The 24192-nt window shown below is 38.4% G+C and overlaps 1 protein-coding gene across 1 annotated transcript; it reads right to left on the bottom strand.

The window, feature by feature from the left end:
* Positions 1–435: 435 nt before the first annotated feature.
* Positions 436–24150, bottom strand: cpda (carboxypeptidase D, a). The gene is made up of 21 exons (XM_008425585.3): positions 23337–24150; positions 21513–21760; positions 16625–16767; positions 16351–16520; positions 14495–14895; positions 14188–14379; positions 12368–12535; positions 12105–12214; positions 11504–11606; positions 10452–10594; positions 10195–10364; positions 9800–10102; positions 8927–9122; positions 8513–8648; positions 8218–8364; positions 7919–8017; positions 7756–7820; positions 7090–7221; positions 6048–6233; positions 3673–3775; positions 436–2937 (listed from the first exon to the last, which is right to left on the bottom strand). Exons 1-21 carry the CDS (start codon positions 23978–23980, stop codon positions 2711–2713), a joined length of 4086 nt encoding a protein of 1361 aa, XP_008423807.1. The 5' UTR covers positions 23981–24150; the 3' UTR covers positions 436–2710.
* Between the last annotated feature and the right edge of the window lie 42 nt (positions 24151–24192).

Here is a 24192-nt window from a genome sequence, read left to right as displayed (position 1 = left end):
GGCAGCAGGAGTTTGTGTTCCTCGTGTATAAACAGGACTTTTCATTTGTGTTCATTTTGAACACATGAAATTAGGTTTTCAGTCAACTACCAACGACCAGTAGTTATATAGATTTACTGGATATAAACCAATTACTAACCTATGCATTTGTGTAGGACGTCTTGTTTACAATGCAATTGCAAGAATCTCAATTAAAGACGAAAAAGCCAAACCATGTTTTATTTTCAGTGAACTTTGAGAAACATCTCAATGTGACACAACCTGTTAGTAGATTTAAAGGGCAATAAACATGGCACAATGTAGCTTTTAGGCTTTTAATAAAATCATTGTCACTGCCTTTTTAATGACATATTTCTAATTGTTAGGTTTTCCTCTCCTTCATAGCCTGCTAGTTTACATTGCAATATCTGAAAAAAATAACTGAAGCAAGACATGTGGCCGTCAGGTGTTTTATTGTGTAGTTTTGCATGTTTGTTGTGCATGTTAGCATATTATGATCACATCAAGGTTCTGGTGAAATGTTCTGCTGTGTGTGGATTTACCGCAAGCATCAAGTACAATTGACAAACAATATTTACAGTTCCAGTTTCTTTATATAAAATCTTCACACCCACACTGTGTGACACTTTCAAAAGCTCAGAGAGAATTCGAAGGGGCTTCACAGACATAGCATAAGAAAAATAATTTATAAAACTGTCTCCCAATGCAAATTTTAAGAAATAATCTCTTGTGAAAATAGCTGGAGGTCAAGGTAAACTTGGGAGTGAACAAGAATATATTGCTGCTAAACCGTACATTTGCCTTTCCCAATGCACTTTCAGTGATTTCATGGCAACCAACAGTAATTGAGCATTTCAGGCTTGAGCAAATCTATCCCGTTTTTGATTTTGGTGATTTATCTGGTTTGTTTTGAAATGCTTTTGATTATATTTATGAAGTTAGAAAACCTAAAAGAGACACAATATAACCATAGTTTCCACTATTTTAAAGCTTTCCATGTGACTCCCATGTCTTTGGAAAACTTGTCTCTCACAGAATGAGTCAACGAGAAACAACTATTAAACACATAGGAAAAGTTACAACCTGGAGATACTGAGGAGGATTTTATTTGGATAATTTCAGAAGTTTGAGAGCTACAATTTTATGTTGTGGGGCACAAATACCTTCGATGTAATTTTTTTATTAATTAATTGGCAAACAAACCAAGTTTGATTTTAAATTGAAGTATTTTGTCATCAAAAATATCAGAAAACAAAGTAAAGCTAAAAAAGGAAGGTTATGATAAAAATGACAGGACAACTAAAAACCAGCAGTAACTTTCCATACACAAAACAAAGTTATACTGAAACATAAATCTACTGAAAAAGGGAATAATAAATACAATCATCACTACATATTTAATGCTTTTTTTTGTCTTTCAGCAGGTCCTTGCTTTCCAGTTCTGGGATTTTTCCACCAAAGTGGTTCCAGTGGTGCTGGATGCAGTTCTTAACTGGTTTTATAAAAGAACTGGTCACTTTTCAACAGCCATGGAACCATCTCGATACTGCATCATTGCATCACCATGAACAACTTAACCAGTAAATATGTGATCTTCTGGGAGAGAACTGACCTATGCAAATCCTGTTATCTGTGAATGAACGCTCTAATTTCAGCAGCTTATCAATTAAATCAAATTTTAAACAAAAAAATAAATAAAATAAACACTGGGAAACAAAAAGCTAGTCTTACTCAACTGATAAACTCTTAATTTATTCAGAGTTTCTACCATGCTTTTACTTAAATTAGCTCAAAGACTAAACTAAATTTTTAAACATGGCACTCACAACAGTGTTGTTCTAAGAACCAGACTCCAGCAAATACTCGGATCATTTTAGAACTGGGTCCGGTCTGGTGGCGTAAAAGCCCTTAATGTAGGCGAACTATCCTTATGCACTTTCCAGTCCAGGGCAAATTTTATTTAAGCCTGACAAAAAACACAAAACTGACAAACTTTCAGGCAAGTCACCTTAAAATTGTGCCAAAACGTTAACGAAAAAGATTTTTCCATCTTTTCTCATCAGCAGACTACTGGATGGATCAATTCCCAGCATAAACTCAGTGTTATTGAAAGCAGATGCAGCTTTGTTTCATCTATTTCAGTCTGACTGGACAGAAAAACCTTCAGAAGCCAAGGCACAGAGTTGGAGTCGTTCTCCAAAAGGCTCGGACACTTTCAGTGCAGCTATTCTACTTTGGATCAAGAAATAAAAAGATAAAAAAATTAGGGATTTCCAATTCTGAAGGATTATTAAATTGTTGCTTATTTCAAAGATCTATTTTGGGCGATACAGCACTTCTTGCTAGATTTGTTTTCAGGAGTTCATTTGGACTTGGCAGCTTGGCCTTTAAACTGGTGCAGAACAAACAGAGGCCTTTTTGAATGGCTCGGAAAACAAAGAAGCCGCTGCAAAGGATCAATGAGGCTGGAGAGGAACTTCTTCATTCACTCTGTGTTCATCATCATCATTGTCCTCCATCGCCCCCTGCTGGTCAGGCAGGAGTCCACCAGCAGGACAACTGATGGTGTAACAGAGAAAATGCTTACATCACTCATTCAGAAAGAGACGGTGAAGCTGTGATATGAAGAGTTCATTGAGATCCTTAAAGATTTAACTCTAGAGGGATTTTAAAAAAAAAGGAAATACTGAATCAAACTAGTGCAAATCTTTCAGATTTTGTTCGCATACAGTGTCTCTTCATCACTTTCGCTTTCGTCCTGAAACTCGTGGGCGAGCAGGGACTTTTTGGAGCCCATGGAGTTGAGGTGGATTTCATCGTCGTATTCGTCGCGGTGCTGCCGCAACCGGTGGAAGCCGTCCTTCTGATGGTCGGACTTCGCTGAGCACACGCACCAGATGATGCACGCCGTCAACACCAGCGCTGTCATGGAGGCAGCTGCAAATACAAAACGAGAGACGCACCATTACACATTTTCATCTGCATAAAAAAACAAACACATAAATATTACTAAAAATTATTAATAATTCACTTGGGGAAAAAATTGCTGTTAAGTGTAAATAAAATTATGACTTCAGTACTTTTCTGGTGAGAAGTTTACCTACATTCATCATTGTTGATATCCTGATATTGTGGGATTTAAAAGCTTTCAACTGGTCTTCCCCAGCATGCAGTGATGATAAAAACAATCAGCTAGTCCTCTCCCTGGTTTAACACACCTGGATCCAATGATGGCTCATTAGAGGCCTAAGAACACTGACATACTTAAATGGTTGCAACTAGAGAAAACGAAAACATGCAGGACACCGGCTGACTTTGGGCACCCCTGCTCTATTAAGACTGCTCTACAGGCTTAAGTTCAAGAATTAGCCATTAAGTTTTAACTTTCCTGTTTGTCCACCAGATGGCGCTACTCATTTTATTAGGCAAACTTGACTTAAGTAAAAAAAAAAAAAAAAGAAAATCTTTACTGCAATTGTATATTTTGTCAGAAACAAAAGTTTAGAATTTTAAAGGAGCTGTTAAAGTAAAAGTAATGACACCCAAGCACATGATGGGTGTATGTAAAAACAAACTAATCCAAAAGTATTAAAAGACATTTTTAGAACTGAGATCTTGCATTAAAAAAAAAAAAAAACTACTCCATCTGCATAAGACTCTTCTGATAGCTACCTGCACAGGCCACAACAAACTCCCTTTGCAATCCAAATATGTTGTTGTCGACATCAAACTCTATCAGGACAAAAGCAGCAGCTTCATGGGAAGTGACCACAACCTGGAAAACGGGAAAAATATATATAGTTAACATAACCAAACTTTCCTTTATCATAAATGATTGATATTGGAGCAATGAACAAAACATGTTACTGTTTATGTTTGTGGAGTGGCTTGTTTTCCAACCTGAAGTGAAAGCTAATGCAAGGTTTTTGAAACTTCACTTTTTAAAGTTTTAATGGCAACTGTGTTGGTGTATTCACATCTGATTGAGGGCTGAGGGATTCAAATTAAAGCAAATATTAAATGTAGTGTTTTCAAGCTCTCATGCATTACGGTTCGACAGAGAGAAATTAAAAGGTCACATCTTTGTATCCAATCAGGGTGTTGTTTTTTAAATGAGGTAAATAGGAACATCTCTGTCTCTCAAAGCTTCTTTGACAACACAGATGGCTAATCATCTAATCAGCAGATCCCTTCTGCAGGTGCGTCTGTTTAGTATAACCTGCTGCAGGTTTGTAACAAAAAAAAAAAAAGTGTTGGCGAGAAAAAAATCCTAATATATTCAGGTGAAAGGTAACTTACAAAAATCACATTAAGAATGAAGTTGCTGGATTACAACAAGGTAGATTGCATTTTAGTAAAATGATTTGAACCCAAACAGAGATTGCTTGCAGAGTAGAAGCTCTCTGTGTCGTCTTCTACTGTTGGGACATTTTTGTACCGTTTTTTGATAACAGAATTCTTGAAACTAACGTCATTTCTCTTTGCAGGTAAATGAGATGCTCCCCTATGAGTTGAGACAGAGCATTCGATGCCCTAAAAAGTATGGACAGACTGTTAAGGAGAGGAACTTCTTGTTGGCTCCGCCGTTCGGTTCAGAGCTCATGTTTGAGGAGCATGATGCTGAGAAACCGCTGGACGAGAGGTACATCAGGAATGCTGCGGTTATTCCAGATCTCTCTGATCAGCTGTGCGGCGCCGAAGCTGTCGAGACGGAGGAGACCTCAGGCGCTGCTCTGATGATCCATGGGTATTCAGTGGAAGACTTTCAGAAGACCTATCACTCTGTGGTGGATCCCCTGCTCTACAGGCCCTGTGGGAAGCTGAAGCCTTACAGCCTGGAGCTGGGGTTTACCATCAAGGAACACCTGCTGGACGGGCTGGCCTACCCGACACTGGAGATTTCAGAGCGCCCAGATGGAAAGGTGGAAGTGACAGAAAGGTTCTGTGTGCTTCGTTCACCACCTTATATAGATGTAGAATGTAAAGGGAATCCATGGTAAAACTCCTCCAAAGACTTTCTATAATAAGCATGATGGGTTTGCTCTCTGTTAAACTTATTACTATATACTTCTATTGGATGTCGTTTCGTTTTTCAGCCAAATCTGTACGATTTGAGATGTATTATAATCCTTATTGTGAATTTTTATGAGACATATTAGTCTGCAGGTACAAAGTTTTTATATTCGTCTAGTTCTAAAGTGATGTCGTACACTCTTCCATAAATACATTAACAGATTAAATAATGTTAAATTAATAAAGACAAGTAATTCCTAAACTAGAAATCCTAAATTTAAAAGAAAACATTTTGAGGTTTGTATTTTTCCAAATGTTCCAGTGAGTCAAGTCATTAGAAACCAGAGATGCGTTAAGAAAATAAAAACTTCATTTCAGTAATTAAACACAAAAAGAAAAAGTTATCACAAAGATTTATGGCAGAGGGTTTCAGGCAAATATCTTGGTGCGTTCTCACCAAACGCGTTTTGAGCATCAGGTGCGTCTGGTTTACATTCAAAGTCTATGCGGAGGCGCGTCGAGGGCGGCGCTTTTGGAGCATCTAGTACGGTGCAATTTGGAGCTTTGGACGCGTCGAGTGCGTCCAACACTCCACATAGACTTTGAATGTAAGCCTGACGCTCAAAATGCGTTTGGTGTGAATGCACCAAAAGTGCACACACGTCGAGCTTGTAACGTCAGACGCATTTTTGACGAGTGTAACACGTTTACTGTGAATGCACCATTAATCCCAATTGTGTTGTACTAGAAATTTTTTATTAGCCTTATGCCATCTAATTTTCTGAGAAACTGAGTATTCATCAGTTTTCACACATTAAGCCATAATATAGTTACTAAAAATTAACAGAAAAACTTTAAATACATCATTCAGTATCACTTTCAGTATTCAATAATATTCTATCTATTAATATGCACCTGGAGATAATATTTATATTAAGGGTGTATTTGCTACTTGATGGGTTCATGTTAATAGCTGTATGTTGTTCTGACATCTATGCTTTATATAAAGTATTTGCATGTAAAACAGTGCATACCTGTTTATGGTGACTCTGATAGCCTTCAGCTATAGCGTCAATGTTATAATAGCCCGGGTGGACGAGGACGTGGAAGTAGCCGCCCTCAGAAGTAGAGGCTTTCAGGGTTGTGTTCAGAAAAATGGTCGCTCCGACAATCGGTTTCCCACTTCTGTCCCTCACTACGCCACGCACCCCTTTATGGACCTGAGCAAAAACATTCACGGTTTTTGACACACCTCTGATATTATGCCATTAGACTATGGACATATTTACAATTTAATAAAATTTACTCTGATAAGATTGCACTACAGAAAAAAGTAAATTTTCAAATGATATTTTTAAGGATTTAATTTTTTTTTTTTTTTTTTTTGAAGAACTGTAGAATTCTTAATCTCAGAATTTATCAATAGACCCAAATTTATTATTTCTTTTTGATGAAGAAAACTTGATTGCTTCATGGATTTTAGGCAATTTCTAAATACAAAAGAGAATTAATAATGGGGAATATTTTTAGAGATCGTGTCCCCAAATACTTGCTCATAACGTTTCTATAATGAGATGGGGAATGATGTCTGTAAATATGAATCATTTTTAATCATCTCTAAACTTTTTGCATACATATCCAGATCTGAAAATGCTTTTCTAAGAATTCTGCATTGGTCACAAATCCAAACTTTTACAAAGTTGTCCTTCATAATGTGCTTTTCTTAATAAGACATGTCTCTTAAATACTTATTTTTCTCTTCAGGGAAGTGTCTGTAAATATTACACATATGAGGAATAAAAATTTACATAATTCAGATTGATAATTTAAAGGTAATTCTGATAGAAAGGGAGCAGATCAAGAAAGCTTCAATAAAAAAATAAAATATGTTAAGACTCAACTTCAGTAAATAGCAACCTGAAAGTGAATGACAATTTTAAACTGAATTTAAAAATAAAAAAAAATAGGAATACAAAAATATTTTCTTAGAGATTAAAAAAATCTAAATACTAAACAAAACATTTCAATATAAAAGTACATTACTAAAAATCATAGGTATCCAGAATAAAATCCCACCTCCACCAGCATGCTGAGGAGAGCCTTTTTGTTCTCAGCCCACAGCGTGCCCAGCTGGTTAGCAGCAGGAAACAAACAGCAGCCAGTATATACTGTGATTTCTGGGCAGTGTCCATAATCCATACTGAAGTCCTGGAATGACATGAGAATGAAACATAACATGAGATAACAGATAGTAAAGATGAAGTAGCACCTGGTGAATGTTTTGTGGGTACAGTTCAGGGATGTTCCTGTTCCCCTTCCTAACTGTCCCACAGCTCAAAGCATTGTCCAGAAAGACACGAATGAGCGAGTTTGGTTTAAAAGGACTGGACTGGCCACCATATGTTCCTAACCAAAACCTGATAGAACATCTTTTGGATGATATTGAGATTTTGAACCAGACCTTCTCATCCAACATTAGTGTTTAACTTGACAAATGTTCCTCTGGGGGACTGGGAGAAAATTCCCAAATCCCACTTCAAAACCTAGCAAAAATCCTTCCCAGAATAACTTGATATTAAATCTCAAGGATTAAAAATGTGGCATCAATCAAGTTCAAATGTGTGTGTCTAGACACAAGTAACTCAATAGTTTTGGCAGCATATTGTGTATATTTTCAATAAAAATTTACTTTGTTGTTAAATCTTCCATAAAAAAGCTTTCATTCCAGTTGAAAAGTCTTACCTTCATGCTCCCCAGGTGACTTTGCAGTTCTGCTGCTCTCATCACTCCATCTGGGACATTTCCCACTGAGTACAATGAAAGCAAACAGTTAACAAACATGATTATCTTCACTCACAGATATAAATGACAGACATGGCATCCATTAATAAAAATTAAGTCATACTTTGCCCGTTGTTGGAACATGCAGTGTCACCGGGGTGCATCTTGGGATGGTTCTTGGCGTACACTTTTGCCAAGTACTTCAAAGTGGCTTCACTATTAACTACAAAAACAAATTATGCACATTTAATTTCATCCGGTTTGGTGATAATGAAAAGAAGATTATCATCAAGGCTTGAACAACATAAATCATCACTGTAGAAAATATTTTTTCTTAAAGTAATAATATGTAAAGGCATAATAGGTTACATAGCACAAGACAGAAAATGAGACAAAATATAAAGCTATACAAAGAGGTGTTACCAGTCTGAACAGGTTTGTCATAAGGGTAGGTGACAACCAGAGCGCCTCCATCCAGGGCAACAGACAGACTGAAGTCATGGCTTTGAATAAAATTCATCATTGCTTTGGTCTCTGGTTCTGGCTCCATCAAATGCTGCGATGAGTTGCCTGTTAAAGTAGGAAAGGAAAGGAAAAACAGCTTATGGAAAGATGGAGCAAGCCTTTCTTAATCAAGTCTACTGTAATTCAGCTGCATCTTACTCCAAACAGCTTTTTGACAGAAATGTGGCAATAAATATGTATACAAACAACGGACCGAAAAACGTCTTGTCAAGGTCTTTGTCATTGGAGTTGGTCAGGCCGCGGCTGGACGAGCATTTCTTCTCCGCCGCCTGTTCCCGTCCGTCAGGGTTGATGGAGGGCACAATGAAGATGTGGGTCTCGTTGATTAGCTGGAGAAAGGAAAAGGTAGAGAAGTCAAATTAACACACATACCCCTTGAACTTTTTCGCATTCTGTCTTGTATTTCAATAGAATCTTATGTGACAGATCCTCACACAGTAGAGAACAAATATAACATGGTAAAAAAACATGAATTTGAGCATTCTTTACAAATACAAGCCTGAAGTGTGCCATACATTTGTATTTTACTATTATGAAAAAACATGTTTTAGAGCTTGCATAAAATGTTTGCAGGGCTCTGTGTACTTAGGGTGACACTGACACCAACCTTGGAAATGGCGGTGTTCTTGCCGTAGTTGATGCACAAGGAAGCGGCAAACTCCAGCAGCAGCTCCGTGCCCACAGGAGCGTTGCCATGGATCCCCGCCACGAAGCGGATCTTCGGTTCAGACGGCTCGGGTTCTGCTGGATTGTTGGAGATCTCCAGAGCCAAAATGTGTCTAAACTCTACACTTTGACCCAGTCTAAACACAAGAAACACAAAATCACATGAAGGGTTAGAAACATATTGATATGTTGACACCCAAGTCAATCAACAGCAGATGAAGCTAAGCCTTACAGCCTTACAGCTTTGAGATAAATTCAAAGGTTCATGTTTACTCTAAACACTGCAAGGTAACACAGTGCTGGGCAATAAGGTTTAAAAATAAAATCTCCAACTAAAAAAAGTTGTTTTAATTATGAAATGTTTTGATAATTAAATCGAAACATTTCATTATCGAAACATTGTCTAACTGGGTTTGTGTGGTTCTTTCTTCAAGTATACTCAGTAATTTGCACAGTCCTGTTAAATAACATGATTTAACAGGTTAAATAATATGATGCTGCTGCATTAGAAGATTAACAATTTCTTTTAAGTATTATCTGAAAAACTTAAAATATAACTTCACATGAGAGCTTTCCTCATTCTAATTTTTTTTATTCTTTTTGTTGGAGTTATAAAATTATGACTTTATTCTCCTAAGATTGTGACTGTATTCTTAATGACAGCCCTGAGCTTGCTGTCATCACTCTGAAAACTAAAAGTGCACATTGGTGAAAACAAAAAAATCCAGATTTTCCAATAATTATATCTTCAGAAACCAAAAATTTTGCCCAGGCCCTGTAAGTCAGTGGTTTTGGATATTAACAGCATACCCACCTGTGTAAAGATGTAATTTGGGGGAAGTTAAGCGTGAGGCCTCTCAAGACAGCTTCCAGGTCTTTTGGGTGTCGGTAGCGGAAGCTGCTTCCGGTGGCTGTGCTTTTGACCAGCTGCTCCAAACCTTGGTCTAGAGACAGCTCCTTTATCAAGCTGTTGAGCTCCCTGTCAGATGGGCTCCGGGTCAGCTGGGGAACAGTGGACGCATGGCCGGTATTTTCCGAGTTTAAGCGGGTCAGCCTGAAGTCCACTACCTCTGCTCGGTCCTTTGAGACCGTAGCATAGGTCGTCAAGGGTTTATACCTTTACAGATAAAAATAAAAGAGGGTTTTTTTAGGTAGTGGAAGAGAAGCCTTTTCTCTGGTGAGTTTCACTTTCTGAAATAAAAACGTTACCCATCAGCAGAGGCAGTGACTGCATAAGTCCCAGGAACCAGCAGTCTCCAGTAGTCTCCAGTATGACCTGTAGTGACATTGTGGTCTATTCTCCCCACGCTGATGGTGGCATTGGGAATTCCCACTTTATCCTGGTCATCAGAAACTGTGCCTTTTATTCCAGTGTGAACCTACAATGACAAACAACAAAACAAACAGGAGTAAATAGAAAACAGTGAAAGCGCTAAATTACTCACACTGACTACTGCTTCTTGTACCTGGTGCATAAACTGCAGCAAAGCTCTCCAGTTTTGTTCCCAGTATTTTGGCAGCTCCTTAGCCAGGGGGTACTTGACGCAGCCCAGCTCGATGGTCACCTCGAAGCAGTTTGTGTTGATGTAATTCCAGTCCTGCATCCCACCTGGGGAAAATAAAGTCTTAATTATTTTTGGCAGTGGCACTGAGTGCACTTCTCTGACTGAAGTCAAAAAATAAAGCCAGGGCAGACAAGCATTGACTTGCATTTGACTAACTAGACAGTTCTAGTCCGCTGCTGGACTAGAACTGTCCAGTGGCAGATTCTTGTAGTTTGAAAATAAGTAACAGGAGGAATCTACAGTACTGGAAAAAAGTATTTGCCTCTTTACTCCTCATTTCTGTTTTTAATTGAATGTGTCAGATTATCAAACAAAGGTTATTTTAGATTAAAGATGACCTGAGTACATAGATTTAGTTTGCCCAGGAGATTATCTAATAAATGGTATGGATGCCCATCAATGGTGGTAATGAGTGTTTGACATCTCTTGGAGAAATATTTGTCAATTCTTCTTAGCAAAACTGATTTATTTCAGCCATAATGTCGGGATTTAAGCACTGGATTCTGGTTCAAGATATTATTTTGGTATAAAATGTGAACAATGTCAATGAGGGTTTTCACCTCCAAATGCTCCCACTAAATGTTAAATGGTTTTAATGAACAGCGATCTTAAATCACTGATTGTCAAATCTTTTTATAAACATATTCATGGATCCATAATAAGAAAGAATCAATGAAGATTTTCTGCACCCTGTTTATGCATTTTGGTATCAATGATAGTTACAATGTCAAAGCTGTAAAGAAATCACACCATCTTGATAAAAATATTCCAATCCTTTGTTTTTTTGTTGTTTTTTTTTTTTTTTTACATTATTTTGTGAGGTTATTTGATTCCACTAAGGTAAAGTTAAGACATTCAAAGCGGGAGTGAGAAAGGCACATTTCAAATCTTGAAAAGAAAATATTACTCGTGAATAGTTGGCATTATGTGAGCTCTGAGCAACAAAGGCCTACCGGGAACAGTGTACCAGTTGGCTCCATTAGTGATGCCATCCTTAAAATAGTCCTCTGGGTCCAGGTCGTCACAAGGGTGTCCTTTGTACATAAGAGGATTCTCCTGCACACAAATTCAACACAAAAACAACTGAACAACGACTTCATTTGTTTTGATGTTTAAAGCCAAATCTCTCCACAGATTGAACAGGCAAGAGTGAGCCCGTCTTTTTTAACTTAAAAAAAAAACAAAAAAACATCCATGTATTTTTGGGGACTTTTTATGTAAGACAAAAAGTATCATAGAACTCTTCAGCAGAAGATTTTTTGTTTCTGAAAATGGAAATTCGCATTTTCATGCCTTTATTATGACATTTAAATTAAATCCACTGCAATCAATTCTTAAGCAGAAACTAATCAGATATAAATGTATTATTTTCTTTCCATTTTGTGGTTCTATGTAATTTATCAGGATTTTAAAAAGGCAAAACGAGGAAAGGTTGTGGAGGCATTAATAATTCTGTCAGGTACTGTACATGGTGACAGTTTATTCTGCAATGGAAAAATAGACACATAAATAAAACTTTGAGCAGAAATTTTAGTCCGGAAAAGATTAATTTACCTGTGAGTACGCTTTGGCCACCTGCTTAAATACTTCATCATCAGGCGACCTGCTGTAATGACTAAGCTCCTCTTTGTCATCATCGAACGGGTAGTTGACCACCAAGGAGCCTGAATTTCACAAAAACATTGCCTTTCATTGCTTTGTTAGTGTAATTAACAACCAACTGTGGTGCTAAATAACAAGGCTTTTATTGGATGAAATAGAAAACTAATACATAAATGTAATTAAATGACAACTTGTACACTGGATGACTTGTTTACCTCCGTGGAGGTTTGCAGACAAAACAAACGGGGTGCTCTTCAACCAGCTCATGACAGCTATAGTCTCTGGCTGCCTGGGTTCGGTGATGGTGACAAACTGGTCTGGAAAGTTGCGATTCAGATCATAATCATTGCTGTTGTTCCGTCCTCTGTAGCCCTTCACGTCACCTAAAGGGAAGCAAACTCAGGTGTTGAGTCACTGCAATGCAACAGTCACTGAAGCATGTTCCTGTGTGAAGGTTTGTCCTAAAATGTCACTTCCTTTTGTACTTCTGCAGTAATTATTGACTAAAGGATGTCACATGGAAAAGCTGCTCAATAGATAAACAGAGAAGTTGAAGGAGGGCACATGAATTTCACTACAAGAAGGGAGATAGTGACATAAAAACAGCTAAATTTGTCCAATATATTCTTGTTAAAATATTGGTATATTTTGTAAAGTATTTAAAGTTAGTCCTTCCTTCAAATAACTAGAATGCTCGCGAAACACGGAACTGGCACCTTTATGGTTTTAACCACTTTTTATGCATTTGCTTGAAAATGCCTTTAACCAACTTGAAGTGAAAAAACTAGATGTGTGTCTTTAAAGCAAACAGGCCCTGAATTTAAACACAAAGAACAAGCAAGAAGACAAACATCTCAAGCATACAGACTGACAGGAATGCACACAAATTACAAACAAATAATTGACTTGATGTGGCCAAGTCAAACAGTTGACTGCAGGTTCAATAGGAAAGTCAAACAGACCAAAAGTGAGAGCTCTTTGGTAAGTTTCTGTACTACTATTATCACTACTTATCTTAATATGTATGTACACTTACTAATACCCTTCTGCTAACGCTGCTTTGAATTATTTGTAGTTTACATTTTCTTTAAACCTATGCCCATGCATGAACAGTCGTCATGCATGGGCAAAAGGAAACATAAAAGGTTTTTTTATTGTTTTGTAGGACAGGTTTAAAAAATGGTTGACAGAAATCCAGAAAAAGTTTAAAAGACCTAACATAAATACACATATATTTAATGGTTCATAATTGAACGGTTTAAATATGTGGAAACGGTTAAATGAAAAAATGACTGGCTAAATATTACCTTAATGGGTCTGAACAAGTGCATTTCAGAAAACATCTAGTTCTGTTAGGAAGTGTGTGTGTTGTTCATGGTTAAATTAATGTTACTGTGCATGAAGAACAGAGTAAATCCCTTTGTGTCATGGTGTTGCAGTTTAACTTTTTGTCCTCTTTTCTTAAATAACCTCTTGACCATCTTATGCTAAAAGTATTACACACCATACAAAGGATGTAGGTGCGTTCAAGACTTGAAATAACTAGTTGCTGTGTTACTCAAAAGTCTTTTCCAACTCCCCTGCAATATCAAAAGGTGAATGAATTTTCATCAGTGAAGACAGAGTGCATGCATAGTGTAGCATGAGATTATTATCTAGACATTCCAATAGCATTTTAGTAGCAATTACTTAACTGTTTCATAGCAGGGCACTTATTTGTGTAAAATGCAGCATCTCTAAGTTGCAGCCCCACATCACAGATTAAATTTTTTTTGCCATGTCTTATTTGGAGATCTGATGTTTGGAAGCTACAGTATCAAAAACACTGGATCCATTACTTTAGCTATACTATGCTTTGCAAAGCACTGAAATTGCTGGCAGATATGTAGTGCAAGCATAACTCACCCTCGACTATCTGAAAGCCATATACTGTATTTACCAAAAACTACATTTTAAAAAATTCTTAAATTAAAGAAAATATATGACTTCAGTCTCCAGGAGGTTGAGATTGTACGCCTGTAAATATTTCTCTCACCTTCCACAGCCACCTCGTAGCCATCGGGGTTCATGGAGGGCATGATGTGAATCCTAGTGCTGTTGACCAGCTGAGTAACCTCAAGGTCGGTACCGTAGTTGCGACACAGATATTCAATGAGGTTGAGTAGCAGTTCCCTTCCCACCACCTCATTACCGTGCATGTTGCCCACATACTTGAACTCCGGCTCCCCTGAAAGAGATAAAGAGAAATACGTCAATGCATTAACAATATGCATACACATTCTGTATAGATGACCCTAAAAAAGGGCAGCTGCTCTCATTGTGTTGTGTAGTTTGCCGCTCACCGTGCTCGTGAACATTAGGGTTGTCCGAGATTATCATCACATACAGCTCCCGGTCTTGTACAGAGCGGCCGATGGAGTAAAGATGGGTAATGGAGGAAAACTCGTTGCTGTACTTTCGTAAGAAGAGCTCCATGTCTGCATAGTTGTGGTGACGAAACTCTTTTGGATGGATGGGCTCATGACCAGGTGGGACGAACGGAGGGGTGGTGGGAACTGCGTGAGCCTGGCTGCTGTTGGAAGCCTTCGTAGAGGGAGTAACGAGGTGACTGGTGGATGGAGTTGAGGTTGTAGTTTGGGGGGTTTCGCCAGAAGCCTCACTGACAACAGGCTGCAGGTTGAAGTTAATCTCAGTGGGTTTGCCATCAATAACCTGAACATTGTTGAATGTCTTTGGTAGGTACCTGCATACACAGAGAAACACACATTAAGAAAGATTAGGCTTTAATGTCAAAAATACAAAAAGCGATGGCCCAACTGTGTCATTATTCTGGCTTTACCAGAACGTTCTCCACTAGATTAGATGAGAAATTCTCTTCTTTGCTTTTTAAACTAAGTGTTCTGTAACTTTTGGAGGAAGTAAGAAAGGATATGTGGTTACTTGCTAAACGATTCACAGCCCTTGAACGTTTTTTACATTTTATCATGCTACAACCACAAATTGACAATGCATTTTCTTCTAAACATTGGGTGAAAATCACCAAATCAACACAAAGTAGTGCGCAATTGTGAAGTAAAAGAAAAAATATGCATAATTTTCAAGAGTTTTTAATAAATACAGAGAAGTGTGGAAGGAATTTGTATTTAGCCCATTTATTCTGAGAACCCTAAAATCCTGTACAACTGATTGCCTACAGACGTCACACAATGACTAAATAAAGTCCAATTTTGCATAATTTGATGTCAGGATAAATCTTGCTGAACCTCAGAGGTTTGATAGACAACAAATTGCACAGCATCGAGATCAGGGAGAGAGTCGTGGAGAAGTTTAAAGTTAGTTTTTAAATCAATATCTCCTACTGTAGCTCCTTGCCCAGCCTGTAGACAACTGGCAGGCTGAGCAAGGAGGGAGCATTAATCTGAGAAGAAGCCAAGAGGCTCATGATAACTCTGGAGGCGCAGCAGGGTTCCACAAAAATATGATTAATAATATTCTCCACCTGAACTTTAATTTACTAATTTGCATGCAAAACGCTGTGTGCCAGAAAACTAACACATGGATGCATTGTGCTGCAGAGGTGTTATTTTCCCAGCAGAGATGAGGAAGCTGGGAAATTAAGGAAAATATAACAGAGCTAAATAGAGGGCAATGGAGAAAAAAAACTCTGTTTACAGGCAGCAAACAACTTGAGACTGGGCCAGAGATTCATGTACAGTATGATAAACGCTAACGCTATATTAAATGGTTTAAATCTAAGTATTTTAATGTATTAAATGTCAAAACTTAAATGCAAGACTTCAAACTTGCTGCTCAAATAAACTCTCCATCCAGTCTGACTGAGCTTCAGCTATTTTGCACAGAAGAACTGGCAAAAATATTGACCCTCTAATTGTGTAAAGCTGATTGAGACATACAAATCATTTGGTCCAGTAATTTTATTGGTTATAAAAACAACGTTCTGTCTCAGGAGGTGCTAAATACAAACGCCTATCATAGATTTGCCTATTCAGATTTTCAATTCTCAGGAATCTGAACTCCTTATGAAAGAAAAACAACAAAGAAATAACGAAGAAATGAGGGCTTTTAACCAGATTTTTGTGTGTGCTTCCAACTTACAACAGTTCTACTATGCTTTAAAGCCTCTTCCTTAAGTGCATAGCTTCACTTTGCACCAAATGTGGTGTGTGGAGAAACTCACCCTGAAACCACAGCTGTGATGTTGTAGGTTCCCGGGAGCAGAAGGCGGTAGTAGTCTCCAAATTTTGCTGTGGTCAGGTTGTGGCGGATATCAGCAACCACAATGCTGACATTGCTGAGGGCGGCACCGCTGACTGCATCTTTCACAAAGCCACGGACTCCCATGTGTACCTAGAAGAAAATAGTACTGTGAGTTTAAAAAGGATTTGTACTGAGAGATTCATGATGACTGAGAGATGTTTCAGTTTCTAAGGGATAAACTTTGTGAGCTTTACCTTTTCCATGTAGGCCAGAAGGGACTCCCTGTTCAGATCCCATTCACGAGGCAGCTCAGAAGCTGCAGGGTGCTTACAGCAGCTCAGCTCCATAGTGATTTCCAGGCAGTTTCCATACAGGTAGTTGTAGTCCTGCATTCCTCCTGAATAACAAGGCATCAACGTAAAAGTCAGCGCACTACAACAACAAGAGTCTAATTATACATTTAAAATTTGTCAGACTCTACAATATAACTAGATATTCTCTGAAGCTGCCAGACATTATTTCCTCTGGGAGGTCAGGGTGAGAGATTATTTACTAAAAGTCCCAATGAGGCATCTGCAGTTCACAAGTCGCCCAACCTTCTGGTAAAGTCAACAATAACACACACAGAAGAGCAGGCTGACCGTCTCTGTGGAGCAGCTCTGGGCAGTCAGAGGTCCCATCGGGGAAGAGCTGCCATGACTGCACGCTTGGTGGCCACAGAAACCAAGTCAAACAGTTACAACCTTATAAAGCAGTCGGAGTAAATGGGGTCAAGAACTGTGCACTGAAAAATAACTTGTTCAATGGCACCAGATCACTCCAGACTCAATTACAGAGGAAAAACTAAAAACAAACTCCAGGATTCCTTCTAATTTTACGGCTCTTGACTTTGAGACTCTTTGAAGACTCTTCCAAATTAAGTTTTAGACCAACAAGAATAGCAAAACACAACTTCATAATTTTACTTTTTAAAGTAATCCAGTTAAGTATAAATGTATCAGAATAGCATAGCATTTGTCAACAATGGGATACAACTCAGTGCTTTTACATGTAGGTTAACTAACCTTCTGCTGTCAGTGTGTTTTAATCTTAAAAGTTATGTACAACAGGTTTTAATCCATTTTTTTTATATTTCTGCAGATTTATGCCCAGGTCCCTCTTGAAAATGAGATCTGGATCTCAATGGGTGTTTTACAAAGGAAATAAGGAATATTAATACATTTCCAAGCCAACATCCATAATCTATAATATGCTAAACCTTTTTTTATTTTCTTACAGATTCAAAATCAAATGATCCCGAAAACCATGACTATATGTCAACCATATTTGATGTCCCACACTTCAACATCAGACAATGTTCAGTCAAAGTGAAATAGATATTTCACTTTGATGGCCAAAAGAAGAAGTCTTGGACGAGATGAAAACGACAACACAGACTACAGCAGAAACCAGTGTGGTCGATGAATCGGTGGATAGATGTACACCATGTGATAAAACACATGAAAAAATTTACAATCTGAGACGGTCAACAACAGACCATGAAAGAGAAATTAATGTTGAATAAATTTTGAAATAAGAAGATACTTTTCAGAAGCATCTTTTCTGTTATGTAATAAATCTTCAGCATACAGGCACAATAACAAAATCACCAACATAAAACAAGCATGTGTAAAAACAGAGCGCCAATATGAGAACAGCTAATAATATAAATATTAACACAGAAACGTGTATTGGAAAAGACAGTGGTGCAAATATATTGTCAACCTAAATTGAATATATTCAAGGCAACGGGTAGAAAATAGTTCTCCAATTAATACTACATGCCAATCTAAAACATTCATTGTTTTATATTGGTTTTGCTTTTTTTTTGTTGCTGAACCATTTAACTCTAATTTTTTTCAGAAATGCTTACACAAGCTTAATGGAACCACTTTGCAGCGTGACAGCTGGGTTTCCTGCCATGATGCTGGAGGTCACACGCCCAACTCGCTGCTGCCCCCATAAAGGAGACTTGGCCCAATCAGAAGTGCTTCTAGCTACGTCATGCGCCTGCTGAGAGTTTGGCTGCAGGTCTGCCTAACACAAGTGTTCATGTGCTCCGTCAGCTGTTGAAAAAGGAGCGTCATCCTTTTTTCTGTTGAACAAAAACGACAAATATAACCTGCTTGCAAACCCATCGGTTATCAAAACCAGCCCACAGCATAAAGAAACATGGCTTCAGCATTTATTTGAAGGAGGGGCGTGCTAAACTTTACCTTCAGGGCACCTTTGAGACTTTAAGCTCTGAGAAAGGAGACAGAGCGGGGTAACATGGCAACCAAACTATATATAAAATATTTAAAAAGATCTCACCTATGAGGGATGAGCAATACAAGTGTCTATATTCAGTACAGACAGAAAATTATTAGCTACCTGCCACAACATAAAAGCTGTAGAGCACAGAACTGACCAGAAGACATAAGCCTTTGTCTCTGGCTACGTCTGCTTCATAGTTTAAACTGTCACTGAAGCAAACCACCAAAGTAAACACCCTGCACCCACAAAGTTTACGTAGACCTTTGCTTAAATATCCTGTTGAAGTAGGAGATTGTCACACCCTGAATGCAGCTGGAAATCACCGAACAGACAATCAAGTCAAAACCAGAGTTAGACCAGGATGCGCTTTACTGCAGGATGTCTGCAGCGGTTGAGCTATAAAAATCAAACACCAAGGAAAATCACCTGCTTTTCTAAGTAGATCTGTCGGCTGTTCACAGAAACACAGACGAGCAGCACAGATTCAGTGGCTGCAGTGACCTCAGGCTCCTCAAGGGTTTCAGTTCTGTAACAATTATCACATAAACTACTTGCAAAGAGTCTCTACAACTCAAATCTAGGTCTTTGAATTAGTCTTTAGTAGGGGGAGGGACCTTAAACTGAAAAGTCAAAACTTAAATCCAGTTTCAAGTTATTGTGCGGTTAAAAAGAAGAAGCAGAGTTCTTCCTGATTAGATTGCAGTGAATCATTGTGAAACATGACGGTGGATTATTATTTCAGGCTCTGTCTGCCAAACAGAACCGTCCTCTGTTCCTCACTCTCCCTCTTGGCAGTTTGCCTCAGCTTCTCGTGATCTCACTCTATGTCCTCCAGACAATGTTTCCATCCAGTGCCGGTAAGTCCAAATTTAGGTGACATTTTGGACGGTGGCGTCCCTCAGTTAAATAAGTGATATCTGTTCAACTATTTCACACTAAGTGGTGCATATCTTGAGTCACATGAAGTGCAGAATCTGTCTCTGTTTAATGGTGGGTTCATTTTTTTAGACAGCCAAGAGCCAAGATATACCTGGTCAAAAAGTAACAATTTTATAGAAAAGTAAGACATTAAATAACAATTTAAATCTGTGAACATTAAAAAAAAACTGGACTACAAATCTGACTAAAAATATTAATACAATCAGAAACTAACAATGATAATTTGGGGATGAAAGAATACGTCATGGCTCATACAACAAACTTGGTAAGACAAACTGGGTCCAGGGACCCATGTTTTTATGAAGGCAATTAAATCAGGCTGAGCTGATGCATAAGGAGTCGCCTCCTGATGGGCCTTCGTCATAAAACTTGTTACAACACAGAGCGTCACCAGAGGAAACCTGAGCCGAAACCTGAAGCTACAGACTCACACAGCACCGTCCTCCGCCCCGAGAAAAGCCAGCCAAACAAAGGAGTAACATATGATGGTTGATCCAATTTCAGGTTTCAGACACACAGTTGTTACTGTGCCTTAAAGTATCCCAAAATTTAGAAGCAAAAAGAAAACAGAATGGTATTTGTTCCAAGTTTTCTTTGCATTGGTACAAATAATAAGGGCCACATAGTACGACTCTAAATTTGTTGGTTGTTCTTTTCCAAGTGACAGGAAAAGATACAGTATGTTCTGCGCTGGCAGAAACATATTGAGCCTGCTGGTGTTCAAGGGGTTAATTAAAGGTCACAGGGACTGTTTGAAACATCATGTCATATGCAAAGAAAGTATGGATTTATTCCAACTTCTGTTGTCTTTACATTATTCATTCATGAAAAAACAATCAATCAGATGTAATATCAGTCGTACCATAATTATGACTGATTTACTAAAAACTGGTTAAATAAACAGGCGCAGGACACGGGGATTGAATTTAATGTTTAATTCCTGGCAAAAATTAATGACCTCAGAGAAGAATACTGTATATGATCATGTTATCAAGTATAAATATTTAAAGAATGACTGATGAAAAAGACCAGATTGTAAATTATTGTCTTTCACTGCAAAATAGTGGTTTTTCTTGCCACAAAAATGCCTTTTGAGTCGGGCCCAATAAAACAAGAAACGCTTCCAGATATGCATGACAAATCTTTGTCCCTTAAGACTGTTTGACTACAAACAATGGAAATGCTTTTGCAACAAAGATAATCTATGTTCTGGAAATGATTAATTTGTCTTTATTTGCCAACAGCAGTCTATCTCTTAGTAGAAACACTTTTATACGAGAATTAGGCAGCCAGTACAGTCTTTAATTTAAAGCTGGAGTATGTAACTTTTATACAAATATTTGTCTTTTACATTTTTGTTAAATCTGTCACAGGAGATGTCAAAGAAAAAACTTTTCTAGAATGCAGATTATACTGAAGAGAAAAAGCAGACATAAAATCCTGCCATACTCCTGATAAAAGAAAAAACTAAATCCCGTCTTCATTGAAATAAACTGAAACAACTTGAATCTAATTCATACTGAACGTGCTGCAGCTTGTGCACCGACACATTCCAGAATGAGCTGCAAACAATCCGACAATCAGAAACATTCTTAGTTTATAGACAGACAGTCCCTGCACAAATGACAGACTTCCACTAACATCAAAAACAACAGCAGGCCAGCTGTAATTGAAAAGCTTCTAGGACAGCACAAAGAATGCGATCCATAAAACTGAACTCAGTCTCAGTCAGCCGACCATGGCTGTAAAACCATGACTAAGATTAAAAGAGCTTGAAGCAATCTCATAACAAAAACTGGCCCACTTTTTAATTTCCCAACGTGGCACTGATCATACTGCAGCGGACTTTCATAGTCATATTTATTTAAAACATTTTAACATGAACAGCTGAACTGTGTAACCACTCACCTGGCACATCATACCACTTGGCTCCGTTGGTGATCCCGTCTTTAAAGGTTTCTCCGAGAGAGTCGGGACATTTAGGGTGACCCGTCTTCATCACAGGGTGATTTTGGGAATACACCAGGGCCAGGTAGCGAAACAGACTGTCATCGGCCGACTGGCTGTAGAAGCCCCCTTGCTGGTGGGAGGCAGAGTCGTCGAAAGGGTAACTGGCCACCACAGAGCCGCCGTGCAGGTTCCCAGAGAGAACAAATCTGTGGAGACGGGAGCAGCAATGCAAGTAAGTTGGAGCAATAATTAAACAATTCAAAACAACTACAACTCAGAAAGAGTAGCAGTTTATTTTGTCACCACACATTCAGCTAACTTCCAATCCAAGATTGTAACACACATTTATTTTAAAGTTTTTACACATTTTCACTGGCATTTCCCATATTAGACAGCTTTTTTTTTTTTGCCAGTAGCAAGAATATCTGTCCAGCCTAAATAGATGCCTGCACTCCAAGCTGCTGCTGATGTGAAGCACTTTTTGTTGTTCTTTTTAAACTTTGTTTTTTATGAAAATACTGAAAACAAAAATATAACTGCTCAATAAATGTTATTCTGCTTTCACAATGCCATTTTGTTTGTCTTGAGTCTGCTTTGTTACTTTCATCATAAGTCAACGTACGTTATCACATGTTAACTACACATCTATTAAGAAATGATGACTTAAGTTATTAGCAGCTCTCCTCTCTAAATAACTGGCTTCGGGCCTTTGAAAATACTTTGTCTGCTGGTCACAAAATGACCAAACGTGAATTCGTCTGGCAAAATTTTGCACTAAAATATGCAGAGAATCTGGAAAAAAAATCTCATTTAAACTCCTAGGTAGACTGCAACAGGATGCAAACGTGAAGGTTGTAGTTGGATCGACATTTACTAAAGACACAACTTTTAGAAAGAAAAGCATGAGGAAAACACTCCACTGAGCAGGTAGGACAGTTATGTAATGTCAAGGTGCTATCAACATCGCTTTTCTGAGTCACTGGCAATGAAACTTTTACACAACTAAACTTTGAATGTGAATGTCAGCTGACGTCTTTTCAATTTTGTCACATAAGAAATAAAACAGAGAAGTTGTACTACTAGTTAGAACCTGAAGGCCTAAAAAAAAACATAAACAAAGCAGTAAACATGAGAAAAGTATCCACCGCTTGAGGCCGGCCTTAGAAGATACTTCCTCTGACAAACCAGCTGAGTAAGATCCAAAAATAGCCCAGGCCTCAAGAACTGCAAGGTGAAATGTACAAACTTTAAAGGTATAATGAGTTTAAAAAGAACATAACCACGAAAAGATTAATACTCTGAGCAATAACCTCATGAATATAACTTCATTTAGAATGTCTTTAGAAATATACATTTTGCTTACAGATAATATAATCGACCAGTTTGATGGAGTCTCTCTTCAGGAACTCACACCTGGCACAAAGATGGCTGAAAGTAAACACGAGGCAGACGGGAACAAGGAAAATTGGGATTTGTCTACGCCACATCCTCACTGCCATCTTTACCAATAATATTCCCACTTTCTAATACTGTCCAGTCTTAATTATGGTATGATGTGCACTTCATATGGATCCTAAAAAGATAACAGAACATTTAAAACATCAAAATGTTAATCAATGTCTTAACTTTTATTTTTTGTTTTGTTTTCTTAAAACAAGAGCCAAATAGTGACCAACTATTTCGAAATAGACACAGCTTATTGTTGTGGTGAGGATTCCTCTAAAAAGGCGAGCAGGGCCACTTTTTTAATGATTTCCGTCTGTAGAGAACAGTAATACTCACTTGTTCTCCTTGATCCATTTTATCACTTCCATCACCTCTGGAATGGTATCTGGACCACTCACTGTTGTCCCCTCAAACTGATCGGGAAAACTTCTGTTTAGGTCCTTATGTCTGGCATTATTTCGACCGTCGTTTACACCTTCGCAGTCCCCTTCCTTTGACTTCTCAAAGCCGTCAGGGTTCATGCTGGGCATGATGTAAATATCCGTGCTGTTCACCAGCTGTGTGATTCGATCCTCCTCCCCATACTTAGCGAGCAGGTACTCCACCAGGTAGACCAACACCTGTCTGGACACGGTCTCATCTCCGTGCATGTTCCCCACGTACTTAAATTTAGGTTTTCCCGGCGTGTCTTTGTTGGGCTCCACGGTGACCCGCATCACCCACAACTCCCTGCCCTCCACGGACCGACCAATGCTCGACAGGTTCGCAATGTGGGGGTAGCTCTGCGCTAAAGCCTGTAAGCGTTTCGTTAGGTCAACATAATTGTAGTATTGGTTGTAAGTCTCTACCGTTTCCGAAGCACCGGTGCTTCGTCGCAACTGCTTCTTGTCTTCACCCTGAGACACAACAAGACGGAACAAGGCGGAAAGTAACACCAGCTGTTTCAACGTCTTCGGAAGAGGCTCCCAGATGAGTACCATGTTGACCTAATATCTACTTCCACACCATCCAGTTTTCTCAACTAAAGAACGGAAACAAATGTTTTTCTTTCTTATTTTTTTTAAGGTCTTTCTTCGCGTCACAGCAGTTTTTCTGCTGTCAGGGCCACACTAGCCTGCCTGTTTCCTTTCACTTCCGTTCACCTCCCAGTGGGCGGGGCTACAATGTGACGTCATTTTTAAAAGGTGGACCA

This window comes from Poecilia reticulata, chromosome 13 (assembly GCF_904066995.2).
Source record: "Poecilia reticulata chromosome 13, P_reticulata-male-v2, whole genome shotgun sequence".
Taxonomy (NCBI): domain Eukaryota; kingdom Metazoa; phylum Chordata; class Actinopteri; order Cyprinodontiformes; family Poeciliidae; genus Poecilia; species Poecilia reticulata.
The sequence above is the reverse complement of the archived record's forward strand: the minus strand, read 5'-3'. Positions and strand labels throughout refer to the sequence as shown.

Coding starts and splice junctions, on each gene's coding strand:
- cpda (XM_008425585.3), bottom strand. CDS start 23,980: ATGGTACTCATCTGGGAGCCTCTTCCGAAGACGTTGAAACAGCTGGTG. Junction 14,380..14,494: donor CCCTAATGTTCACGAGCACG/GTGAGCGGCAAA, acceptor TATCTCTTTCAG/GGGAGCCGGAGTTCAAGTAT. Junction 7,222..7,755: donor GTCACCTGGGGAGCATGAAG/GTAAGACTTTTC, acceptor ATGTCATTCCAG/GACTTCAGTATGGATTATGG.